The following is a 26,515-nucleotide window of genomic DNA, read 5'->3' as shown; positions in this document are numbered from 1 at the left end:
TCCACACAAATAAAACTCATAGATGTACACACATACATACATGCATACATGCGTGTGTGTACACACACACACAAATGGGTCAACAGAAAAGGTTTCAATAGGCTGTATATACTATTAGTATATACTGGTAGCATGACATAAAATGGACCACATAGAAAGAACTGAGCTTTAGAGAAATGGAAAAATTTAGGGCATCCTGTTATTCCAGATTAAGCTGGAATTACTTCACCATTAAATTGCTAAAATGTTGAGAATGGGGAAACAAACCAACTGGTGTGGAGGACTGCAACATGAAAAAAATGTTAAAAATACTACAACTCTCAGTAAATCAGGCATCACTTGTTAAATGCCTATCACCAAGTCAAAAGGAAATATATTTTAAAATAGCTATCATCCCTATCCTTGAATTATAATTCTGAGTCTTTAGAATATAACCTGCACTCTTCAGCCTGGCTTACAAAAACCTTCTACCTGGCCCCTGTCTACTAGCCCCATCCTGTGTCATTTCCCTGTCACCCATGGTAGCCCAAACATAGTGATCTTCTTCAGTTCCCTATATATGACAAGCCTATTCATATCCTACTGCTTTTATGAGCTCTGTTTAGGCAGATGTCTCTTTCTCTCTCTCTCTTTCTCACTCTCTCTCTCTCTCTCTCTCACACACACACACACACACACACACACACACACACACACACTCCATCCTTGTATATCTGCATATCTGGCTCCTTCTTGTTTGTCAACATTTAGCCAAAATACCACCTTCTCAGAGAGATCTCCTCTGACAATCTAAAGTACTCACCTTGTCACTCACTGTAATATCGCCCTATTTTAATTCTTTGCGTAGTATTTTTTTCTTTCTCTGATTTTCTTATTTCTGTACTTACTTTTCAATTTGTCTGCCCACCTTGTGTTAAAATATGAATTCCATAAGAGAAAGCAAGTGGTCTACTTGTTCAATATTCTATTCCCAGATACTGGATGCTCAACAAATATGTTTGCATAAATGAATGAACATCAGGTCTTTGGGTGGCAGCCCTTACTCTGTATGATAAAATATATGTGCCTCTATGATTCAGTTATTATTACTGAAATTTCATAATCATCATGTCAACCTTTCTGATTAAAAATCTATCACTTCAATAAAACAAATCTATTCACAAGTCTAATTAAGGATAAAAACTGATGTAGTGTTCTATGCTTGGCTAAATCAGTCCTATTCCATTCAAATTTTCACTAAATACCAATGCTAGAAAGTCAATTATTATTTAAGTTTTTCTACATTTGGAAGAAGAAAGAACAGGACAAGGAAAGTAGGAGAATTATTTAAGTACACATATTGCCATGATATAAAAGATTATTTGGCTCACATATTGCCTCATCTCTGACTTGAGTGAGTAAAGGTAAATTCTCATTATCTGTTGATAAATCAAAGCTAGTTGAGATTTTCTTTCCCTGAATAAAATTAAAAGTATTTGTAAGTTCAGGAAAAACAAAACAGTCACTGTAATTTATAGGAATACAAAAATTATCAAGTGGTAGAATATCAGATCATTTCCAAGGAAGTAAGTAAATTATATTCTAAATACTGGAGATGTAAAAGAAAATATCCACTTAAAGTAAACAACTTGACATAATATAATTTTTATGATTTACCATTTTCTTAATTTCTTCCATTTAAAACACTCAAATTTTCCTAAAATGTAAAAACAGCTTGAAGCTAGCATAATATTCCAGCCCTTGTGCTTTCCTATATACTTCATATGGGATTCCCTCTCAGGAAATTCAAGGAGTTACCCAAACTCCAGAATAAAATACTAGTATTGTATGAAAAAAAAAAGATTCCAAGTTTCAAAACAACTATTCAATTAACAAGGAAGCCCTCATTCCAGCAAAAGTATACCGTGATGGTGAACTAATTTATTTTCAATTCTCATAGAATGCCAAGTTAAGAACAAAAAATACGTGAGCTTAATGACATATTGATAGGGCAAAGTGTATTATCAAAGCTTTTGGTAAGATGTCTTTTAAGAACAGAACAATGTCAAAGAATCATTGTGGAAAGCTTAGGTGGAAACACTAAAAACTCAAAAACAGACAATTACTGAAGTAATAAAAATACCACAATAAAACATCTCTTTTTATCAAAAATGAGACAAATAATTTATAATCTGCTACAACACACTAAAGTAATGTAATGTAGGCTCTGCACATTTAAATTGACTACTGTGCTTGCTATTCAAAAAGACTGTTGTAATACATAATAATTTTTTAAACCTCCTAAAGAGAAACACACACAATGGGCCTAACTTAGGTCTACAAGAAAAGTTATAAATATCTACATGTAACAGTAAAATTTTTTTTTAAAAACTCTTAATACATTTAAAGAGAATTTTACCAAAATATATCAGCTGTATTTTAAAAACTTGGCTGTTTTATTATATCGGTGACTGTTACATAGCAAAGTAAGGGGATAATTTTAAGACATGAACTGAAGATAAATAGGTCTTTGGGAACCTCTACTTTGATTGGGGGGTGGCGGGGGAAGGCACTGATATAAAAGTGTGATTAAGGAAGTCCTTGAGTGATTTCCCAAGAGTAAAGTTAAATTTTTTTCTTGCATTCCTCTTATCCTCCCTTGGATATTCAAGTCTTCCCTCTAATTGAGTGATCTCAAAGAAAGAAAGCTTGTAATCTTAAAGAACAGTAGTTGCAGCAGATAGTTTTTTAAAATGGCTAATGCTATAAAAGAAGTTAATAGAAGCACTGGGGAGGGAGAGAATTATATTTATAAGAACCTAGTTATTTATTTAGCTACCAAGCTATGAAGGAGAAATCTGTTTCAATGCACAAATCAATAAAACGGAGCTTTAACATGTGAGAAGTCAAGTGATAGCTGATATACTTTCCTAAGCCATGTGGGCTGAAAGCTGGGTTATTTCACCATTTAAAAATTCCAGGTAGGGCATTGTGGCTCACATCTGTAATCTCAGCACTTTGGGAGGCCCAGGTGGACGGATCACTTGAGACCGGCCTGGGCAGCATGGAGAGACCCCATCTCTACAAAAAAAATACAAAAATTCGCCGGGCGTGGTGACGCATTCTTACAGTCCCAGCTATTCCAAAGGCTGGGGTGGGAGGACCCTGCCAGGTCACGACTGCAGTGAGCCATGATTGTACCACTGCCTGTATGAAAGAGTGAGACTCTGTCTCAAAAAAAAAAAAAATCTGGCCCCATTAATGTATCAACAAAAAGCAACCAACATAATTCTTTGATAAAAGCTCCATTACAGACCATTTTACTTCAATGTTTGTTTCGTATGTTACCTTTTAAGATAATACTCTGAATTGCCAGTGTCTGCTCTAGTTGTGCCAAGACCAATCAACCAAAACTACCATCACACAACCTCCCATGTCTGGGGGTCCAGGATACTAGAAAGGATGGTGGAGAATATATCTTAAGATATGGATATCCTTTTGCAGACCAAATTGCCTAAAGGGGTAGTGGATAAGGGCTATTGCAAGACTACTGTTTCCCTGTCTGGTCAGTAGTGAGGTTTCGTTGCTCCCAGGACACTAGGAAATGAATAACATCAAGGTATTTGCAAGGTGGTTCAACGACTCTTCACACAAATCCAACTCTAAAGTAACTGTAAAGTAGCCTATCTCCCCTTAAGCAAATAAAGAGAATTGCTACATCAATGGAAGATTTTTAATAAAACTGAAAAGTAGATCTAATTCATAAGATATGGACAACTCAATGAAAAAAACATCATTAGTAAGACCAGAGAGGACTTTTTTTTTTTTTCAGATTTTAAGGATCTAGATTTTACCAGCAGTAAGGTTCTCAACACACTGTAAGAACATAAATACAAAAACCACACATACAATCACCCAAATCTAACATTAAAGAGTAAGAATATTCTTCACCATCTAAATATTCATCATTGATATTTAATCACTATCTTTTTAATGTGAATTTGGAATCAGATTTTTGAGTTCACTTCCTTTGCCTCCATCCAGTCAACTGAGTTAGTGGTTTCTTGAAAATGACTTAATCCCTAATAGATAATCAATAGTCTTCCAATCACCAAATCATGTATTTCTTCCTTTTATACTCTCTTTAACTTACACAACACTTGAGAAACTGCTCACTTTGAACTTTCTGGAAGCTCTCATATCTGTAGCTTCTATAATTTTGGCACTGTGACTTTCCCCTACTTTGATTATTCCTCCAGTAAGTACTATTAAAATACTTGCTCTATCCAATTTCTAATCATGGGGACTTTCTACAAATCAGTCCTTAGCTCTCTCCTTCCTCTTTCCTTTGATTTCTTATTTGTCTCATACCTTGAATTGGCATTTCTGGAGGATGACTCACAGAGATCTCTAACTCATGGTCTTTGAAAATTAAGTCTCTTACATCCAACTTCTTTTTGAGCAGTTTAATTTAGCAGAACTAGGCTTGGCATGTTCTTTGCTCTCGGATGTCACTTTGTCCAACTGTCATACCACTTGAAAAATCTGTTCTTAAAGAGACATTTTAAAAATCCATGCATTTTTTTGTCCTTGTTACTGCATTCAAAAACTTCCAGGTATCGCTTCTCGGCCTTTTGGCTAAGATCAAGTGCAAAAACTTCCAGGTCACTCTCCTGTTTATTTAACAGTCTATCCTGAATAAAGCTACCAGTTTCCTTGATGACCTTACAGTCTAACTTACAGTTTTTCATCTATCCAAACTGCATTTTCCTTGATATCTAGGGAGAATTTTTTATTAGACACGTCAAACCAAGCCACATCCAAATCATTATAGATCCAAATTATTACACAGAAATAATGGAGCACTGAGCTGCTTTATTGGCTACTACCACACAATGTTTCACCAAATTAATGTATTTATCAAACACATAAGAATTATTAAGAGATGTGATAAAAGACCATGTTACTATTTTCTTTGGAATTTAGAACATATATTAGATAGGCACATTTAATATAAAATACACAACATTTTAGATTATTAGGTATCACTGTGAAAAGTCTGCCACCACCCTCACCATCCCTGTTACTCTTAGACATCAAGCAGAATTTTGGCCCTACTGCTCCCACATTCTCTGCAGGACTTCCATAACCACACTACTCTTCCTTCTCCCTTGACTCTATCCCTTCTAAAATTTTCTACCCTGCCCTCTGCAAACCACCTTCCATGATAGCAAATTTCCTTATATTCTCAATCCATCAATGAATTCTTCAACCATCAACTTCCCTGCCTACTGTCTACCTGTTATACAGCCCTGACAAAAACCCTGGCTGTTCTTCTTTGTGGCTAAATCCTAGCTGCTGGATTCTGCTGGACATAATCACATACATTTACAAGCTGGAATCACCCATAAATATGATGTCCCATTTCAACTTGACTCCAAGGTTATGTCTTATCAACCCACTTTAACCTATTTTACTCCCCACAGATCTTCACATGCTTCGCCTTGTGATTCACTGTCAGCAAATAATGTCACCCTAACTTATCAAACAAGAGATTAAAATGTCAGTGATATCTCATTCAACTCTGCCATCAAACCCATGAACTTGCTGCACCTAAACACCTCCTTTTCTATTTCCCTTCTATTATTACAACAGACAATAATGTCCCTCTTCCTGTCTTTGCTCTACATTGCCTCTCCTCTATACTTCCAAGTTCCAAGTGGAACTCTTCTTCCACTGATTTTCACTTTTCCTAATACTGTTGTACCTTTTCTCTTCTAATCCTCATGTCAGTTTAGTATAGAATACATACATCATTTATATGAAACATACAGAGTACTGGCATATGGATTCTTGAGATTACAAAAAGCACTGTGCTTATCATAACCACAATGACTTTGTCCACTGGACACTTCTATTTTCTTAACTTTAGTAATCTCTGGCAGTTTTGCTCACTCTCCCCTTGACATCTTAGCTTCTTTGGCATCACACTATCCTGGGTTTCCTTCTACTTCCCCAGCCTCTTTTTTTAAGTCTCCTCTGCAGGATCCTCTTCTGTTGCAAGGTCTTTAAATGACTTTCCTTAGATATTGATCGTAGGTCCTCTTCTTGGCCTACATGCTATTATGAGGTAATCACAATCATTGCCATTGTTTTTGCTACCATATGTAAGCTGACAAATCTTTATCTACAGCCCAATTCTAAGTTTCAGACCCATACATCAAAATCATCAGGGTGTCTTCATTTGAATGCTCTAAGGTACTTCTAACTCACATCTGAAACTGAACATCCAATGTCATGGCCTCTGCAGCCCTCTATCCCACCTGTACCACACAAAGTTCTTTCTCTAGATTTCCCTGTCTCAGTACTGGCATTATCATAGACCTAACTAGTGAACTCAGAAAACTGTATGTCACTGCAAACTTCACTCCCCTACCATTTCCCCATATCCAGTAAGGTACTAGATCAAGTACTGTCCATTCTACCTCCTAAATAACTCTCAAATGTTTCCACTTCTCTCTATTTCCATTGATACTTTCCAATACAGGCCACTATCATCTCAGCTAGAATGTTTTGATGGCTTCTGAAATGATTGTTCAGCTTCTAGTATTGCCCCCAACACCGTAGTTTATTCACCATACTATAGCCAGAACAATCTTTGTAAAATGCAAATCTGGCCACAAGATTCTTTCACTGAAATACCCACTGTTCTTAGTATAAGGGAGCTTCATTCTAGTCTTCAGTCTCATTTGTAGTCATTCTCCTTTTGAACTCTAACCTTTAATCACACTGAAATTCTTTACGTTTAGTGGAGAGCAAGCTCATAGCACAAACTCTTTACAATCATCTGGCTAACAGCTACTCATCCTTCAGGTTGTGACTTAGACAGACATCACACCTTCCTTGATCCACCATTACCACAGTTGGATTCTCTACCAATGTACTCACTGTACAACTGTTAATTCCTCTAGGAAAGCACTTATCATTCTCCACCTTCATTGATCATTTACTTTTCTCTGCTGGGTACCCCCAAATCTGGCTACTAACCATAAACACCATGGTATCTGGGACTATATTTATCTTTTTCAATGTTTTATTTCCAGCACTTAGAACAATGCCTAGTACACGCAAGGCACTTAAATATTTACTGAATGACAAAAAATAAACTTTAAAAGTGTTTTAAACTTAAGAAAAGCTGCCACTACTACAGGCTACTGGTTCTATCATATTTCATATAAAAAATAAACAATATTTGCTATATACCATGTTAGTAAGTTTAAGAAACCAGGTATCAAGAATACTATCTACACAAAATGTTCACTAAGAATTATGTGTATTAAACATGTGTATTAAATGTAAGCAAACTACATGTAGTCTATGCTCCCAAATTATGGCCACAAATTTCTTAGAAAAGTAATATTTCCTTAGCTTTCCCTTTGCCAAGTGATTACTGCTGTGCATTAAGTCACTAATTCTTAATTATCATAACTTGACATTTATTTGCCAGAAAACTCTCTGCCCATTTGGTTTTATGCAAATTCTGAGATCGGTTATATTTAAAAGAAAACATGGAATAAGTGAATTTTAGGAGAAACTTCAAAGGAAGAGAGGTCAAAGAGAACAGAGGATAAAAAAGGAGAGTATATTAACTTTTGAAACCCTAAAAGGAGAAAATTCAAGTGCTAGAATTATCAGGGACAATAAAACAGAGTTCATACATTACAACTTAAGATAGGAAAGAGAAAGACATATGGAGGAAAGAGGCATTAAGCAATTATTAATTAACGTAAGTGAAGGTACTCAAACTGATAAAACAACGCAGTTTGTTCGTTCATCATTTACTAAGCAGTGCCCATGTGCCAAGCACCAGGTATACATACAGTTTCAACACAATTCCTGCCCTCATAAAGCTCACATTATTGACAAGGAGACAAAAAATAAACAAGGAAACAAATTAATATAGGTGCTCTGAGTATTGGAAAGTATCAATGGAAATAGAGAGAAGTGGAAACATTTGAGAGTTATTTAGGAGGTAGAATGGACAGTACTCAAATTAATATGAGTGCTCTGAATGAATCAAAAATAATGTCAGAAAAATGGCACGTGTGAAGGCCCAAAGTTTAGAGCTGGCTTAGCATATCTGAGCAAGACCAGACAGACAAGAAGACAGCCATGCACATCACAGTCAACAGTCTGGATTTTATTGTTAATATAATGAGAAGTCACTAAAGAGTTGTAAGCCAGGGAAGAAAGTAAAAAGACTTTTTCATCTCTAAGATGACTCCAGCTAATTAGCCCCGAGTAGGGTTTACAGTACTTCAGACACCATTTTTATACTTTAGCCAGATATCTAGATATCTTCAGCAGAACAAACCCATCTTTTAATCAAATTTAAATCCACCTCTACTATATGGAAAACAACACTAAAGACCATGACAGGACAGCACCACCTTATTATATCGACATCAGTCAACTATTATAAATTACCAATTTCTTCATTAATAAAGCCAGGACATACTCTTCTAGTTCTAAAACATGTCATTGTAATGGAAAGAAAGGAATACTCAGAAAAAAAAAAAAAAAAAAAAAAAAAACAAAATTACAGGAAGCAAAATGGAGTTGGCAGGATTCTGAACATCTTGGATTTTTTTTAAGTTGCCAAATATTTTATGAATGACAATAGAAAGAAAGCTTTGAAACAGATAGTATATAAAAAGGCAAAGAAAGGTTAGGTAATTATTTAAATATATAAAAGCTATTAAGTAAGAAGGTGAATACTGTGACATACAAAATTTAAGTTAAAAACTTTAGCAATGTTTAACAAAATGCCATTCTCAAAAGAGACCTGATGTGGTTTGGATGTACGTCCCTTCCAAATCTCATGTTGAAAGGTGACTCCCAGTGTTGGAGGAAGGTCCTGGTAGGAGGTGAATGGATCAGGGGCTGACCCTCATGAACGGTTTTGCACCATCCTCTTGGTGACAAATGGGTTCTCAGTTCGCTTGAGATCTAGTTGTTCAAGAGTCTGGCACATCCCCCCTTGTCTCTTACTCCTGAGACATACCTCCTCCTGGTTTGCCTTTTGCCATGATTGTAAGCTTCCTGAGGCCCTTACCAGGAGCAGATACCTGTGTCATGCTTCCTATACAGCCTGCAGAACCATAAGCCAATTAAAACTATTTTCTTTATAAATTACGCAGCCTCAGGTATTTCTTCACAGTAACATAAGAATAGACTAACAAAGGATCTCCTACAGAAAAATTTCTCTCATCACTGATGACATTCCAATCTCTTATAAGCTTGTGAAAATGATTCCAACAATATTATATAATTAACAGATTACGTATACCTGAATTTTGATATTATCTTAAATTTAAAATAAAGTGATTACTTCTTCATTTTATTGGTCATTAAAGGTTAAGAACAAATAATCATAAATAGTCTAACAAATATTTTTACTTTTTTGTTTTTAACTAAATTACTAGGAACTTGTCAGTTATTAAACTTTGATCACAGATCTTGAAATTTTAAGTGGTAATTAATGTAAACTAAACTGAATAGGGCACACAGAAAATGTCATATTTTCTATGTTGTTCTCTATTTGGAAAAACAGGTAAAGCAGTTAAAAGTTTAATTCACATAGAAAATATCTCCTAAGACTTTGCATATATATCCATATCCAAATAGTTCTTTTTTCTTCGCTCACCTACTTTTCTCAACCACCCATGAAAATAAGCCAATGATACGTAGTTTGTTCTCTCCATTCCTATTATCAGGATGTTTTTTCTAATCCTTTCCAAAATTCTCAGAATCATTCAACAGTACTATTTCTTTATAAATGTTAAAATCCAGATTTGAGAAATTAAAGACTTACCTTGTTTACTAATAGAACCTATGACAAGAAATGTTTTGAAAAATTACACACGAGTTCTACACTGGCAAACCACTGAAGTGAAGTGTTTAAATACTTAGAAAATGAGTCATCCAGTAGTAACAAATTCCCTAAAGATTATGGCAGAAATGTGTAAAAAGCTTCAAAATACTTGAAGAAAGCCCAGGTAAAACATATATTGAAATAAACAAAACATAATAGAAAGGTGATGATTTTCTTCAAATATGACAACCTCATTAAAATGCAACACATGTTTTTCTGTAAAAAGAAAATCAAAGAAGATGAAATAGATGCTTTATATAAAATATTTACCTATACAATGCACAAAGCCCACTATGGTTAGTAACCTTTATGGCTTTGAAGAACGAGATATTTACATATCTTTCTTTCTGCATGTGCGTGTGCGTATGTGTGTTTTGTATATATTTTTAACAGTTGACAGCTGTTTTAGAGCATACAGAGATGCCAAGCTGAATGAGGGTCTTGATTACTTCAAGATTAGCTATCTAAAGTTTCTATTCATTTTAAGTGTTGTTAGTTGGAAGAGTCATTAGTCACTTCCTTGTCTCATAGAACATCAGCATACATTTACATTGTTAATGAACATTTGGGGTAAATGAATTAATGGCACTTTTAAACATCAATTCAGTCCTAATAACTTAGTATGTCATAGAAATGTTAGGCTAGGATATAAACGAAAAGCCTTTTTAGTAAAGGTAACTACTCATTCCTGTAAACAATAAAGGATAAAATTAATTTAAAATGTTTTTTTAACCAGGTTAAAAAAAAAAAAAAAAAAACTTCAGTATTTAATGAAATAGACCATATAAAAATATGCACTTAAAAAACAAACAATGACAACAAAAACTACGTCCTCAAATAACCAGAGTAATCAGAAAGAGTATGAAATATTTTGGTGAAACTATTTTATACACTTGACACAAAGACATTTACTTTTAAAACACCCACTTACAGAAGTACTTGCAAAATAATTTGATTTATTTAACTGAATGCTTCTTATGAGTATTACATTTAAGAGAAAATATCACTAGAAAAGGTGTCATGCTCAGCACTGAGATATAAAATACTGAAATTGAAATGAGCACTATTAATTTTCGTATTATCAAATCTTAAACATAAGTCTTGAGTTCTTATTTAACAAAAAATATAAAAATTAAAAAATTAAATGACAAAAATAAGCTGGAAAAATTCTCTCCCATTTTCATTAAAAACAACAATGGCATTTGTATGTAGGAGGTATTAAAGATGCACAAAAAGCATAAACATTCTGCATAAAGTTTGTGTTCCAAAGAAATAGCCATTTTAGGTGGGAGTCAATTCTTTTTGTAAATTCTCAAAACATGAGTTAAAAGCAGACCTTGACATCAGTATAAACAGAAAAAAAAACATTTTTTTGAAGAATATAACACACATGATTTACTTTGACTAATTTCCTTTTTATAACAGTTTGTCTGTATACTTTGACTAATTTATGTTTTAAAGTAGATCTTACAATCTTGATACCTGCATTTCACAAGTGAAAACTTACAAGCAGTCACTGAGTCAATGAACTTTATCAAATATTTAGTGACCTGCTTAAAAACTAAGGATAAGCCTTCAAGAATTCTTACAAACTCAATTGTTTTCAGCTAAGAAACTATGTTATTACGATCATTAAGTAAATACTGAGAAAATAATAGTTCTGATACATAAACATTTGATACATTGTTATAGGGTAGACCCTGAATACAGTCTACATTTTAACTGTCTACCATTTAATAATTTCAGCATATAGATCTTTAAAAATATAACACAAATTTCAGTTACTTTAAAAAAAAAAGAGGATGAATCAAGTCTTTTATCCTGGAATAATCTCAATCTGCTGAAGGGGGAAAATATCCCTGAAAAATCCACGCCAAAAATTTAAGATTCTTTAAAAGATGTTTGACCAAGGCCCTTTCGCATTTCAACATTTTTATGCTGAAGTCATTGTTTAGTTTATTATCTTCTTTTAAAGAATGACAGTGTGTTAAACATTTGGCTAATGCTTCTGTGGATAACTGAAAGCTAGCTTGTTGAAGTATTCATTAGTGTCAAGGGTGCTCTGTACATATCCAGAATAACGTACTTAACATTGGCCTGCTCAGCTTCATGAAGAGAATTACACACATAAGGTGGACACAGCTAACTGAGGGCCCTCTGCTAGGTTTACCAGTACCCTACATGCAAACAGTATTGGCATACAAAACTCACCTCCAGACTTGTTAGAGTAACTGGACAAGGGGTCAATGCCTACTTCTTGTTCTTCTGGCTGCAGAGGATGTCTAGTTTCAGATAAGGAATGATACATTGTGGGAACTGGACAATGTCACCAAAAGTAACTACCTGGGAGGTGAAAAAATACAGAGAAAAATAATAAATTCTTTTTCTGCTATGACTGTGAATAAATATAAGACTGAGATGATTAAATGAACCTTATAGACATTAAGAAGTTTTTCCCAGCCTCCAGGGACTTTACCTCACATTGGTAGGCTTATGCAAAGAAGGGAAAAAGGTAACACAAAATTTTCATTTCAAAAATTTCTCAAAAATCTGAGCGTCATTTATAATCTTTATCTCAATTTTGAATCATATTTATTTTCAATAAATATGCTAAATTCTAAAGACAATACTCCCACATTTATAGCATCCTTTTGTTTTACAGCCAAAATAAAAAACATTCACAATAGAAACTTTCAAAATACAGAAAATATAGCAAATTAAAATCAATCATTCATGATAGTATTAGCCAGAAATATTAGTGTTAACATTTCAGTGTATTACACATGTACTTCCTGTCTTTATTCTGGGCATTTAAAATACATATGGTTTTAATATGATCCATAACATGCTAAACATACTTATTATGTAATCTATGAATACTTTAAATTCAGTATTTTCCTCCCCAGTTTAAAAATAATAATAATTATGTGTCTATAATTTCTAATGATTCCTAGCATTCTATATATAGTCAGCACAATTTATGTAACCAATTCCTTATGTAGTAAACAAGATGTTTTCAGTTGTTCAATACTATGAACAGTCTCAAAAATAAATATCTTTTAGCAGTATGTCTGTATCATATCCATGATTATTTCCTTAGGATAAATTCTTAAATTACAATAGCTGGATTAAAATATATATTTAAAAAATAAGATTTTGGCAAATTGTGCTCTATAAAGTTTTGCACCTAATAGAACAATTCATTTCCCCTTGATTCTCATTAACAATGGACGTTTCCTCTTTGATTTTTTTGAACCAATGTGACAGTCAAATTTTGTATTGTATTTGCTTGATAACTACTGAGATACTGTTTCGCTGACATTTGTTTATTGTCTTTTGTTAATGGAGTTAATTGTTATGACTGTCTTCATGATTTCTGAACATGCTTTAAGTAGTAAGGGTATTAAACCTTGGTTATATGATACATATATTTTTCTCAAAGTGTATCTGTCTTTCAGTTGTATGACATTTTTGTGACATAGGTAACTTTTTATGTGCTCAAATATATCTGTATCTCTGGTATAATATCCACCTCTGGTGTTATACTTACAAGATTTTATAAAAAACTACCTATATTTCCTTTTGTCATATTGAAAGTTTTCCCTCTCAATTCTCACTTATATAAATTATTCCATATTGAACAAATTTTGTTTTAAATTATTTTCAACTTCCAAGGTATACTATTTGTAAATTTTGTATGTCCATAAGATGCAAATTATCTTCCCAAATCATAACTCTTTCAAAAAATAAACCAAGTTCACCAATTTTCATGCAAAATAATGTAAGTAACATAATCTTTTAAATTTCAGGAGCACCAAGGGCATGAGAGGAAGAGGAAATAATAAGAGTAAAAAGAAGTGGTAAAAAGCAAGTCCAAACAAAATGAGTGTCTAATTTTATAGGATATGGTCTTCACCTATGGAGCAAAAGCTCCAGAGATGCTCATGAATACAGAAATTCTTGATGACCTTTTACCAAAACAAAATGCCCCTCTATTCTGTTTACTTTCTCTCTAAAACCATCACCTTGTAAAATACTCATATACATGTTCTAATTTTTATCAGAAGTCTCCAAAACCCTCTACATCCACACAATCACAGTCAGATGTTAATAAAACCTATCCCCCTAGAATTGTGGCTAAAACAATATAAGCAGAGGATTAAGGAAAACAAAGAACTTTGGTAGCTAACATGCAGCAAGAATATCTAAAGCCATAAATCTTAAATCCATAAATCTAGACAGTTGTCAGTATTTGCTTATGTGTGCCAATCAATAAGCATATACTGAGCACTTGCTATAGAGAAGAAACTGTGGAGAAAATAATCTAGTAGAGGACAGCAAAATGTAGATGAATGGTTAGAGTATAACACAAACTTTGATAAATTCTGTTGAACAAATAAATTCAGAACCAAGGTCCTCTGCTATGCAGCAGTCACCAAATTCAAGTATCTACTGAGGTCAGGCAAAAAGCATTATTATTTATAGTTAACATTTATGCACGATGAATATATGCCAAAAACTAATCTAAATGTTTCATGTACACTCATTTCATCCTCCTTAAAACCCAATTTATCTTGTCAATTTTATTTTCATTTTACCATAGAGAAACTGAGGTACAGAGAGAGTAAGTAATTTGTCTAGAATCACACAAGGAGTAAGTATTAAAGCCAAAATTGAAGTCATCTTGTTTGGTTCTAGAGCTCACATTCTTTCTCCTACATTAATTTGGCTCTAAATAAGTCAGTGTGACAAAAAGACCAGGTGTTAAAAAGGGGGTATAAAAAGATGCAGCCTATGAATAATTAGAACACCCTTTACTGTGCTTCAGCTTTTTCAAGACAAGCTAGAAATCCAGAATTTTATGTGAAATCTGCTAATATGTAAGTGTTAGCAAATAATTCAAATTAAAAGAAAAATACTGGGTAGAACAGATTAAACACTTTTCAAAAATTTTTTTGGCCCATGGGCAACTATTTTAATGTAAGATTCATATTATCCATATATTCTGATATACTCTTAAAAATATAAAAGCAAACATTTGAGAACGTGTATTTCAAGTTAACTGCTAGATTCCTTAAATTTTCTTTAATATCCTAAACCATGTTTTCATAATCTCAGTAGCTGAATTTCTTATTTTTACAGTACACTTTCACTGTTACAGGTTTCACATACCTAAGATAAATAAATAAATGACTTTTGTGTATTTTAAACTACATTAAAAATAGACAAGTGACAAGCAAGGTGCTATCAAAGTTTATTTTTAAAAGGAGTATTTTTAAAACCCTCATCTTTACATTGTTAGAAGAAAATACTCTACCACACAATGATATTTATACATTCATTTAAGGTGCTAAAAAATACCTAAGGTCTTTTTGACTCCTTAGAGAAAGTTCAAGAAGTCATTTAGTTAATTAAGCTTAAATTATAATTCTTTAGAACTTAACAAGTGTATAGTAATATCCAATAACCAGAAAACAAAATCAACCAAATACCCCAGTCTACAACCATTCTATATAATCAGGCATCCATTATATCCTAATTTATTATGCCTATAGATTGAAAATGAATCACTGAAATGTTTTTATAATTAAATAAAGGAAACCAGCTGACTAGTAATAATGAGTTATTTTCAAGCAATCTGTTGAAGAAAACGTGTGGATAATGTTAGTAGTTTTCTTTTAACTGCGGGTTTAAATAACCTAATTCAAAAGTAACTGATTAAGAAGTTGCTGCTTTCATTTTTTTATCGTTTTGTTTTAAAGGCTATTTTAGCATTCTTGAATCTAAAAAAGCAACTTAAATGTGTTGGTTACTGCTATTGGGATTACCTTGTGAAATCATAACATAATGTTGTTTTTAAATATGAAATCATTTTCCTAAGATTTTCCCAATTTGTGTTTCAAAAACATTCCAGTAAGAGAAAATGATTGATTACAAAGCAGAATATCAAAAGTCTTTAATAAATCTGTCTATTTTAATATTTATGAATAAATTTTTACCTGTAAATATCAGACTATACAAAATTAAGGGATTTTATTTAGTCTAAAAATTTTTAAACAATCACTATTAAAGTCAAAACAGCATAAACATAACACTTACAATGGTTCATTAGATCTCTAAATTTGATCACAAACTCCAACTTCTATCCTTGACATGCCTTACTTTTCTCTTACATAGAAGCAAGATACATATAGAGAAAAGAATATAAAGGCCAAAAACATGCCTCTTAGTAGATGACTACTTAAATCCATAATTGACAGATTTTAGTTCTCTTAAATGATATCTTCCTGTTCCTAGAATTTCTCTGGCTGATAAAAATGATGATGATGCCTAAGAATTATTTTAAATAAACAAAAGCAATCTAATTTTTCTGACTGAGAAAGTATAGTAATATACCTTCCACGATCTGGTAAAGGCCCTCTCCTTCCTTTGTTAAACTTACCATAAGCAACAATTTTTCCTATTCACATGAGTTCAAAATTCCAAAAAGTCATAACTAATTTTACAATACGTTTTAGTGCTATCTTGGGCACAGGAGTTCACAAATAGGCTAAAATTCCCATTTAAAATCCAAAACTAATCTTTAAGATAGTTGTACTGGTTTCACAAGTATAGAGGTTAGAGTATTAAATCTTAAAAGTGATCTGTCTGAAAGAAAAGACTTCTTTGCAAATACTTAATTTTTAATAAAAGGGTAAGATTTCAGCACTAAAGCTTAGAAGGCAGTTTTAAAAGTACACTTAAAAAATCAAAGCAGTATTTTTCATGTAAAAAAAATCAATATAGGCTAGGCGCGGTGGCTCATGTCTATAATCCCAGCACTTTGGGAGGCCGAGGCAGGCAGACCACGAGGTCAGGAGTTCAAGACCAGCCTGGCCAATATGGTGAAACTCCGTCTCTACTAAAAATACAAAAATTAGCCAGGCATGGTGGTGCGTGCCTGTAGTCCCAGCTCTGAGTAGCTGAGGTAGAAGAATTGCTGGAACCTGGGAGGCGGAGGTTGAAGTTAGCTGCGATCATGCCACTGCACTCCAGCCTGCATGACAGAGCAAGACTCTGTCTCCAAAAAAAAAAAAAAAAAAAAAAAAAATCAATCAAACAATACAAGCAGTATCTACGTGAAAATCTCAAACTATTAGGATTGAACAGATAAAATAATAAGTTAGTTTAATAATATTTTCTCTTTTAAAATGGCATCACATGAATAGAACCTCTAGAAAAGGAATTTGTTCCGTCTGAACATGAAATCCTATATATTTCAGCTTATATTCTCTCTTTAACTGTTTCTAATACTTAGGCACAGAATTAGCATTCTGAACTGTGTCACTCTGAAGACATTCATATTCAGAAAAGCTCATATAAGCATACTTCATTCATTTAAATTCTTGACTGATGGTAAACCTAAAAGTCAAACACTGAAATGATATGATATACTTTACATAAATATTTCTCCTATAAGAAAACTATACCGAAGAGCTTAACTGGACTACTTTCAGAGTCTATTATAAAAGGGAAGAAGGATGCAGCATAAGTATGAGTTCTAGGTAGCATGTATTTACCATGATAGGTATTTAACTAGACATACGACATTTGGGGTATAAAAGCAAACTTCTCTGGTAGAAGCTACATTTTCACAATTAAGAGATAGGGTAACTGAATATCTTGTTTTTTTAAAAAAAAAAATTTATTTAGAAATGTTGGTAGCTAAAGGTAAATTTAATGATTGGAAGTAACGATGTTCTAAAGTCTTTACTATAAGGGCAGAAAGGAGAAGAGAAGAAAGGAAAAGAAAAAAGAAGGAAAGAAAACAAAGAAAGAGAAAGAATAAAGTTTTATTTTTAAATTCTGTCAATCTTTAATGCAAGAGGGTTACACTGGACTTTAAGTTAATTAAGTATTAAAATCAATCATCTGAAAGTCTTAATATTTAATATTGTTAGATTGTATATCAAAGTAGTTTTATTATTTATTTACTCCAAACCTTTCCAGAATACTTCATTTGACAACAGGGGGTCTGTTTCTCACAAGATAAATGCATTTACAATGCCAAATAAATTATATATAAAAGCATTTGTCTTAATACATGTCATTCAATATTAAACATCACCCCTTGGTAAAACCCTGAAACCTTAACTCATTTTTACCAACCACACAATTTTACTATCCAAGTATTGTCTAAGAAATAGGTATAAGACTACAATAAGCGTCAACATATAAGAACAATGATCAAAAACAATCAAAACAGATTGAATTCTTATAATTTTCATGCCATCAGCAAAAGCTGTTTAGGGCAAACAATTCACTGTAAATTAAAATACTAGACTCATAAACAATATACATAATGAGAAATATGCAGGACATGAGAGGTTCACAGGTAGACTTAAATATTTTATATTACAAACTAAGAATGCATTTTGCCTTTCAATATTAAAATGCTATAAAGTCATGAGAAAGTGACACTCGTGACCACATAAACCAAGAGAAAACTGAGCACTATAAGAGTTGAACTGCCTAACAGAAAGCTCTCCACAGTGTATTCTCATATGGTTTCAGAGATCTCCTGAGCAGATGCTAAAGATGCAGAGACTGGGGAATTAGCTTGGCCTAGTGAACAAAACCAAACCTTTTATTATTATGTAGGCATATGAAAACACTTTCAATTCTTGCTGTTCCTATTTTATATATTTATATATTTTTATATATCCTATTTTATATAGATACTACCTCTAGCCATCAAACGATTCAACCTGGTTTTCATAAAATCAAGTTTAATACAACATACAATTAGGAATTAAGGAAAAATAAAATTTGAAAAGAGAACAGAAATCATAATTAGGTGAATTATATTAAACTGATTATAATTTAAAATATGAAAAAGGAACAAATGGCTACTCTTCATACAAACATCAAATCAAATCATTTTGTCCAAAAAAAACCAACGAACAAAAATCTCTCCTTGGTGCAAACGTGGAGAGGCCAGGGCTATGTTCAGGAACACCTCACCAATTGTGGGGAAATCCTTCTGAAAGTCCATATGAATCTGTTATTTATCCCTTGGTTTTTAGTAAGTAGTAGGGCTGAGAAACCTAAGGAAGTTTTAGTACTTAAAGATAGCCCTTTTGATTAAATAATAACAACAGCAGCAAACACATAGCACTTCTTGGGAAGCAAAGCTGTTTAAACCACTGTACATATTAACTCATTTAAACCTTACAACAATTCTATGAAGTAGATACTATAACACCTTTTACAGATAAGGAAACCACAAAGAAGTTATGTGACTTATTTAAGGTCACACGGCAAAGCTACCTCAAATGACAACAATCACTTAATAAGTGGCCTAACAAAAATTAAGCCAAGAATTATAGGGTAGTTTCCTTTGTTAACTATAACGTAACACCAAATAATTCAGTATACTTTCCTTGCATGTGAGCTGTTTCGAAATGTGATATTGAGATGCTGAGATAAACAGATCCTTAATAGTTTTAAGGTGTACGCATCTTGTACAGATCACCATCTCAGAGTAAATGTATTACCTAGTAAGGAAAGCAAGTAATAAGTAAGCTGTGGATACAGCATAAATCACATATTCCTCAGCAAAATCATAACTTATGAACAAATCACACTTGATCTTTGGAATCATTATCAAATAGCCAAAACTGCAGTTGGGGATTTAAAATCATTATTTAAGTCCCCAAATGCTGTAAATTCATATTTGCACCAGTCACTTCAGTACCAAGTGACATCACTGAGGGAAGATCAGCAGCTAAGAAGCATCACCCAGTCCTTGCTAGCCAAAGTAGCTTACATGAAAACATTTCCACATTCCTCCATTCAGTTTTCTGTATCTCTTTTCCTCCTGAGGAGGCCTTTTCTCTTCACTTTTCTAAATCCTGTACATAATTCCAACACTCAACTTTTCCTTTAGGGACCAGCACTAGAAGTAATTTCTCCCTGCTCTTCCACAGCAGTATTTCCCCTGCTCTGACGTGCCTCTGGGCTTGGCAGAAACATACTTTTTTATTGGAATAAGGTTTTTTTAATGGTTCCCCTCTATTTATAGCAAGTGCTAATTTGTTTAGGATAATCTGTGGCCAAAAAGATTTCCTCCTTACATAAATTTATTTAAAGAAAGAAAGAATTCATGAAAGGAAAAATATTAAATAAATTATAATAAAGCAGTAGGCATAGGTAAAATCCTTAAGGTGTTATATAATAAATGATTAATGTTTTGAAAATAATGGTATAGCAGAAATTGTCATTCACCAACTTTATTAAGCATTCCTTGATATATCACTTCTATTGTTTACATAAACTGTTACCCTTATCATAAGTAGTTCTTAGCTTATTTAGCTTATCATACCTTTTTGCAAATGCAAACTATGTATTCCTTGAGGGCAGAGAAAGTATTTTTCATTCCTTTGTACCCCGATAATATTAAGATATTATCCTAATAGGAATAAAACCTATTCATTAATTCATCAAAAACACCCAACACAATTATAAATGTGGTTCACGCTACTGGTAAACTAAACATCGCTCTGGGAAGTGCTTACTTACCTCCTCTTTAAGAGGTCCTAAATTCAGGGTAATGCCTAACCCTCAGAGTCCATTCTCCCTTCTCCCTCAATATGCTCTGGCTACATAAGTCTTCCTTCTATTCCTTAAAACAAAAATACAGCTCATTGTCTCTTTAGGTCTTTGCACATCCCCATTTCCTCTTCTGGGAACACTCTGCTCTTCATATCATTCAGGTTATCTGCCCAAATTCAGGCCAGCACAGAAATCTTTTCCTAGAACATATCTAATCCATTGGCAAATCTTGTCAGTTCTACCTTCAATATAAAATCCAGAATCAAAACCATTCTTTACAAACAACCACCTTGATCTAGGTCACACTCATTAGACCCAGAAAAAGGTAGGAAACAGTCATCTTTAACTTTACCCTCTGCCTAGAAACCCTCACCTTTCTTGCTGTAGGTAACATGAAATCTGTGTATTTTACTCAACTTCTGAACTGTGCTTTTTTAGCACGACCATCCAGTTATAGGAAAAAGAAGCCACTTGTCATGTTGAGCTGGACTAAAAGGTTAGTTCATAAACACACTCGTAAGGCGGGTGAGAACTGTCATAAGTCCTTGTGTTTCATTTAAAAGTTTTAACTTCAAGAAATTTCTGAGAAGCAAGTAAACATTATTGTCATACAATATGCAAGCTTTACAAAGTTAACCATCCATAAATAAATAACCACATACAGGTCAATGATGAGAATGTGTCATAAGGCAATGATTAATCAAATTAATAATATTCATGAAAAAAGTTAACCACTGGAATTTCCAACTAACCTTCCATACATTATTAAAAAACAGTTTTTTGATTATAAAAGTAGAGTTTGAAAGTATTTCAGAATAACATCTCGTTTATATTTGACATAAAGTAGACATTACCTTGTGGCTAATCTTTTAAGTCAATTTTATCAAAAATATATACATACAAATACAAACATGATATACTATATAACTAATTCTACATTTACTCTTTTCTTATTTTGAAAGATGTTTTTATTTTTACTTCAGTTATCTTCTCTTCAGAAGACATTAAATTCTAGATAAAAGATGATGTTACAGAAAAAAGAAATTATATGTATTTCTAAATTTCATATAACACCTATCTCATGACTGTTACAAGGATGAAATAAAGCATATGGGATCATATATCAAAAGCTGCAGTGTACTATGGTTCATTGTCATTCTTGGCAATAATAATAAACATTAAAAATTATTCGTAAGACAGCAGATGCCTTACTTGTTACATATTTTTAAGCTTATATTGATCTCAGCTAAATAAAAACAGTAGATTAGGAACAGACTTCTAGTATGTCGTAGGAATAGATATGGATTATACTGTTTGAGATAAAAGATCTGAGTTTTCCATCCTATTTTTTTTAAACTATGCCATAAGACCTAAAACAGTCACTTAACAAATATATACTGAGCATCTACTATAGCCAATGACTACAGCATTGATCCTCATATCAAATGCAAACTCAATAGGCAGTGAGCTTAATATTACACACTACTTGGTGAAAATCAGCACCATGATAGGGACGGGGGCAGAGAAATTCTAAGCAGAAAAGGGTGGGTCCCCGACAAAACCCCGCCTTCAAGCCGAAATATCTGAAACCTACAACCCAAAGTGAGAACTTCTACCCCTGTTTTCCCACTCGAATGTTGCCTTTTCCTAAACTACCCATAGCCCACCCTGCCCCTCCATCCTGTGCCTATAATACAGGACACCCAGGACTCAGTCAGCACCGAGAAGAAAGTAGCTATGTGGAGGACTCTGACTGAACATGGGAGAGAAGTGGCTTGACTTGAAAGGGACAGCTTTACAGAGGGACAGCTTGAGTAACTTTGGAAAAGAATCCAGCTGAAGATGGCCAGAATTCAGGGGAAGAAGATTACCTACCCAACCCATCTCCTTTCCAGTTCCCCTTCCCACTGAGAGCCACTTTCATCAGCAATAAAATCCCCCACATTTACCATCCTTCAATTCATTCACGCAACCTCATTTTTCCTGGATGCTGGACAAGAGCTCGGGAGCCACAAGTGCAGATACGAAAGGCTGTCACACTAATTCTTTGCCCTTCCTGGCAGAGGGCAGCCGCCTCATGTGAAAAGGCAGAGAGCCCACTGAGCTGTTAACACTTAAGCCAAAGGGCAGAGCTAAAAGAACAATGTAACATGCCCTCTGAGGCTTTAGAGGTCACAGGCAGCCCCACCTAGACACTGCTGTGGGGCCCAAAGTTTGCTCCTACTGGAGACCAGAAGTGCTCGCTCTGGATCCCGCACTTGCTCACCTGCGTGCTCCCTGCCGTGAGGGGTGGAACTCGGCAGGTCCAAGTGAGTAGAGATGGACCCCCACGGGCAATGAAGCAGACAGCTGATTCCAGCACTTGTGCACTCCAGTTTCCACCTCGTTTGCTCGCAGGCTCCCTCCCACAAGGAGATGAAAGCAGAGGGCTGTGTAAATGAGTACCACAAAGGAGTCAAGCAAATATCCTGCTTCAGAAAGAGCATTCTTGGGAGAGAAAACATTGTGTACAAGGGCTCGGGAAGAGGCAGTGCAAGCACATTTCATGTAAAGTGTGTAAGGAGTCAAGCTCAGCTGGGTTGATATTCAAGGTTAAGAAGCAGAAAAGGACTGTACAAGGCATGGCTTATAGACCTTCTCAAGATTCAGGGCTTTTTCCTAATGTCAATGGAAACTACTTTTAAGTAAAGGAGGGCATACTTCTCTACATTTAAATTTTCTTCGACTATACCAAATTACACACCTCAGCACTTCCATATATGCGGCTCCTCTGCAGGGCACTACTGTTCTTACCTTCTTCGCTTAACCAACTACTGGCCCTTAAGATAACAGCTCAAAAGTACTCTTCCTCAACCTGCCTTCTCTCAATTTGATTCAGATGCCCACTTACCTTATGCATAACTCTACCCTAACATTAACCATTCTTTAGTATAATGGTTGGTTTTCCACTGACTTCCATTGTGAGGATAGGGGACCTGTTTTATTAATCTATACTCTAAATTATTAGCACCCCAGAACTTGCAAAAATCATTTATTCAATGAATCAACAAAAACAAAAAGACACGCTTCAGTGTAATTCCCAGATATGAGGACTAATTGAGCTATACTTGTTCTACACAGAAGCACACAAATTGAAATGATTTAGGAGAACCTTGTAGTATGTCGTAGGAATAGATATGGATTATACTGTTTGAGATAAAAGATCTGAGTTTTCCATATTTTTTTCAAAACTATGCCATAAATAAGACCTAAAACAGTCACTTAACAAATATATACTGAGCACCTACTATAGCCAACGACTACAGCACTGATCCTCATATCAAATGCAAACTCAATAGGCAGTGAGCTTAATATTATATACTACTTGGTGAAAATCAGCACCATGATACTACATGTTACAATGACATTGAAATGTAGTAATTACTTTCAACCACAACTTTGGACATTCTCAAATCACATAACAAACTACATTACTTAGAACGTTTTCTTTTCCACAAAATCAAAATCCTTTTTGAAATGTCAGCCTTGAACGTCATAAAATTATACAGAATGATGAGGAAACAGGCTTATAGTGCATATAAATATGAAAGCATATTAGCCTGCATTTAATTACCAGTTCAAACAACAACCTGATCTAACCTTTGACAAGTAAAATAAATGTTCTGAATAATTTAACTAAAGCAAACATTTGCTGTTAATGCTAGCTAATTATAGTAAGAGCTGGAAAGATAAGAGGAAGAGAGATGACGAAGAGAAAGGAAGAGAAAGGGAGATGAAATTTTTTAATTAAGGTTGAGATCTGCAATTATTCATTGAAACATGATTTTTTTCAATGAATTTAATTCACAGAAAAGGGCAAACTCAGTAGAACACAGTTTCTTTATAAATACTCATATAAAGAAACATTTCAGTTTATTAGCTTATTTTTTTCAGTCAGTAAAAAAGTATTCATCTACCATGGGAACAGGAAAACAAGTTATAGAATTAGGGTACAATCAATCTCTCTCTCAAAGTTTAGTTAAGAAAAAGACTAGGAAATGAGTTGTCAGATAAATAAATATAAGTAAATAATAAAATACAGATGCCCAATTAAATTTAAATTTCAGAAAAACAAACAATATTTAAGACACACTAAAAAGTATTCATTATTTATTGAAAATCAAATTTAATAAGGAGTTCTATATTTTATCTAACAACCCTACTAGTAGACAGATAATGGCAAGTATTCATGGGAAAATATGTGGTATGACCGCTGTAGGAGCTCCAGGATTAAGAGAGATCTCAAAGGACAAGGCCCCCAAAAGAATTCACCCAAAGGCAGGAAAAACACGCTTCTTCCAGAGCTGTCATGATCGCTACTGGAAAAAACTAAAATGTGTGATTCAAAAATGTACTGATCCAGCTCCACAGAATCTTGTTTTTCAATTACTCCGAAAAAAGGAGGTACAAATGAACAAATTCCTTAGTGGAAACCATCAGCTACCATACGGCAGAAAAATGAAACATTCTGACAAGAATACAAGAGCTGCTGAGTAGAAACAGAGTGTATAAGACTGTCTCGCTCTGTAGCCCAGGCTGGAGTGCAGTGGCGCGATCTCTGGGTCACTGCAAGCTCTGCCTCCCGGGTTCACGCCATTCTTTTGCCTCAGCCTCCCGAGTAGCTGGGACTCAGGCACACACCACCACGCCCAGCTAATTTTTTTGTATTTTTAGTAGAGACGGCGTTTCACCGTGTTAGCCAGGATGGTCTCGATCTCCTGACCTTGTGATCCGCCCGTCTTGGCCTCCCAAAGTGCTGGGATTACAGGCTTGAGCCACCGCGCCCCGCCCCAAGACTACTCTTAAACAGTTTTGAGACTACAGCTGACCCTTGAACAACATGGGTTTGAACTGCACTGGTCCATGTGGATTTTCTTCTGCATATACCTCTCCTGAGACAGCAGGACCAAAACCCCTCCACTTCCACCTCCTCCTCAGCCTACTCAATGTGAAGGCAACAAGGATAAAGACGTTTATGATGATCTACTTCCGCTTAATGAATAGTAAATATATTTTCTCTTCCTTAGGATATTCTTAACAACATTTCCTTTTCTCTAACTTTATTGTAAGAATACAGTATAATACATATAACATACAAAACGTGTTAATCAACTGTTTATGTCATTGGTAAGGCTTCTGGTCAACAGAAGGCTATCAGTAGTCAAAGCATTTGGGAAGTCAAAAGTTACATATGGATTTTTGACTGCATACGGGTCAGCACCCCTAACTTCCATGCTGCTCAAGGATCAGCTGTATTATCTTTACCAGTGAAGAACGTAAGTGCATAATTTAGGGGGAGAAATCCAAAGAAAATGTGAACTTTGTTAATTTGTTGAGACTACTTTAATATAAAATATTAACTCTTTCACTCATGAATTAACATAATATTTGAACTCTTGTATTAATGTTAATAATTATACATGATACTGCACAAGAATCTAAGGTATGATCATCTCTGAATGGGACCATAAATTTTGAAAACATTCAATAATGCAAAATATGAAGAAAATATGTTGTAGTCCATATTAAATGGCCAATTTAATTGATTAGTAGCTTCAAAAATGATGAGCTTACTTGCTGATGGAGTAGAAACCTATTAACTTGGATACACAAGCCAAGAACTCTCAGCATAAATATGCAAATGTTCCAATTGTAGTAGAAGACTATCATTATTTACAGAGGTAAGAAAAATTCCAATTTCCCAAACATATAAATATATACAGACTTTATGAAATTGATATTAAAAAATGATAGTCACTGAAAATATTAAAATATTATTAAATGATGAACTTGAGTATCATTGCAAAGTGATCTGACTTAGGTGCTTCTCTCAGAATCCATGTTGATTGCAATGGTTCCATTTTTTCATAAAGGACATTTGTGCACATGTAAATTTCTGTTCATATGTGTTCTAACACCAAAACTGTTCAGGTTGTCCATGCAAGAAATCTGACACATATTAAAATGTCT

The 26,515-nt window shown here is 34.0% G+C and overlaps 1 protein-coding gene across 8 annotated transcripts in view; it reads right to left on the bottom strand.

The window, feature by feature from the left end:
* Positions 1–26,515, bottom strand: part of TBC1D5 (TBC1 domain family member 5) — a 578,111-nt gene that overhangs the window by 341,090 nt on the left and 210,506 nt on the right. For 7 of the 8 annotated variants that reach the window (XM_030933427.1, XM_030933431.1, XM_030933430.1 and 4 more), the window contains one exon: positions 12,125–12,256. In XM_030933427.1, the coding sequence (XP_030789287.1) occupies positions 12,125–12,221 (97 nt within the window). In that variant the 5' untranslated portion in view covers positions 12,222–12,256. Of the gene's footprint in view, positions 1–12,124; positions 12,257–22,772; positions 22,936–26,515 lie in introns of all 8 variants that reach the window. The other variant, XM_030933429.1, reaches the window with a different exon arrangement.

Source organism: Rhinopithecus roxellana, chromosome 1, assembly GCF_007565055.1.
Source record: "Rhinopithecus roxellana isolate Shanxi Qingling chromosome 1, ASM756505v1, whole genome shotgun sequence".
NCBI classification, from domain to species: Eukaryota; Metazoa; Chordata; class Mammalia; order Primates; family Cercopithecidae; genus Rhinopithecus; species Rhinopithecus roxellana.
Note: the sequence above shows the minus strand (reverse complement) of the source record. Positions and strands in the feature narration are given on the sequence as shown.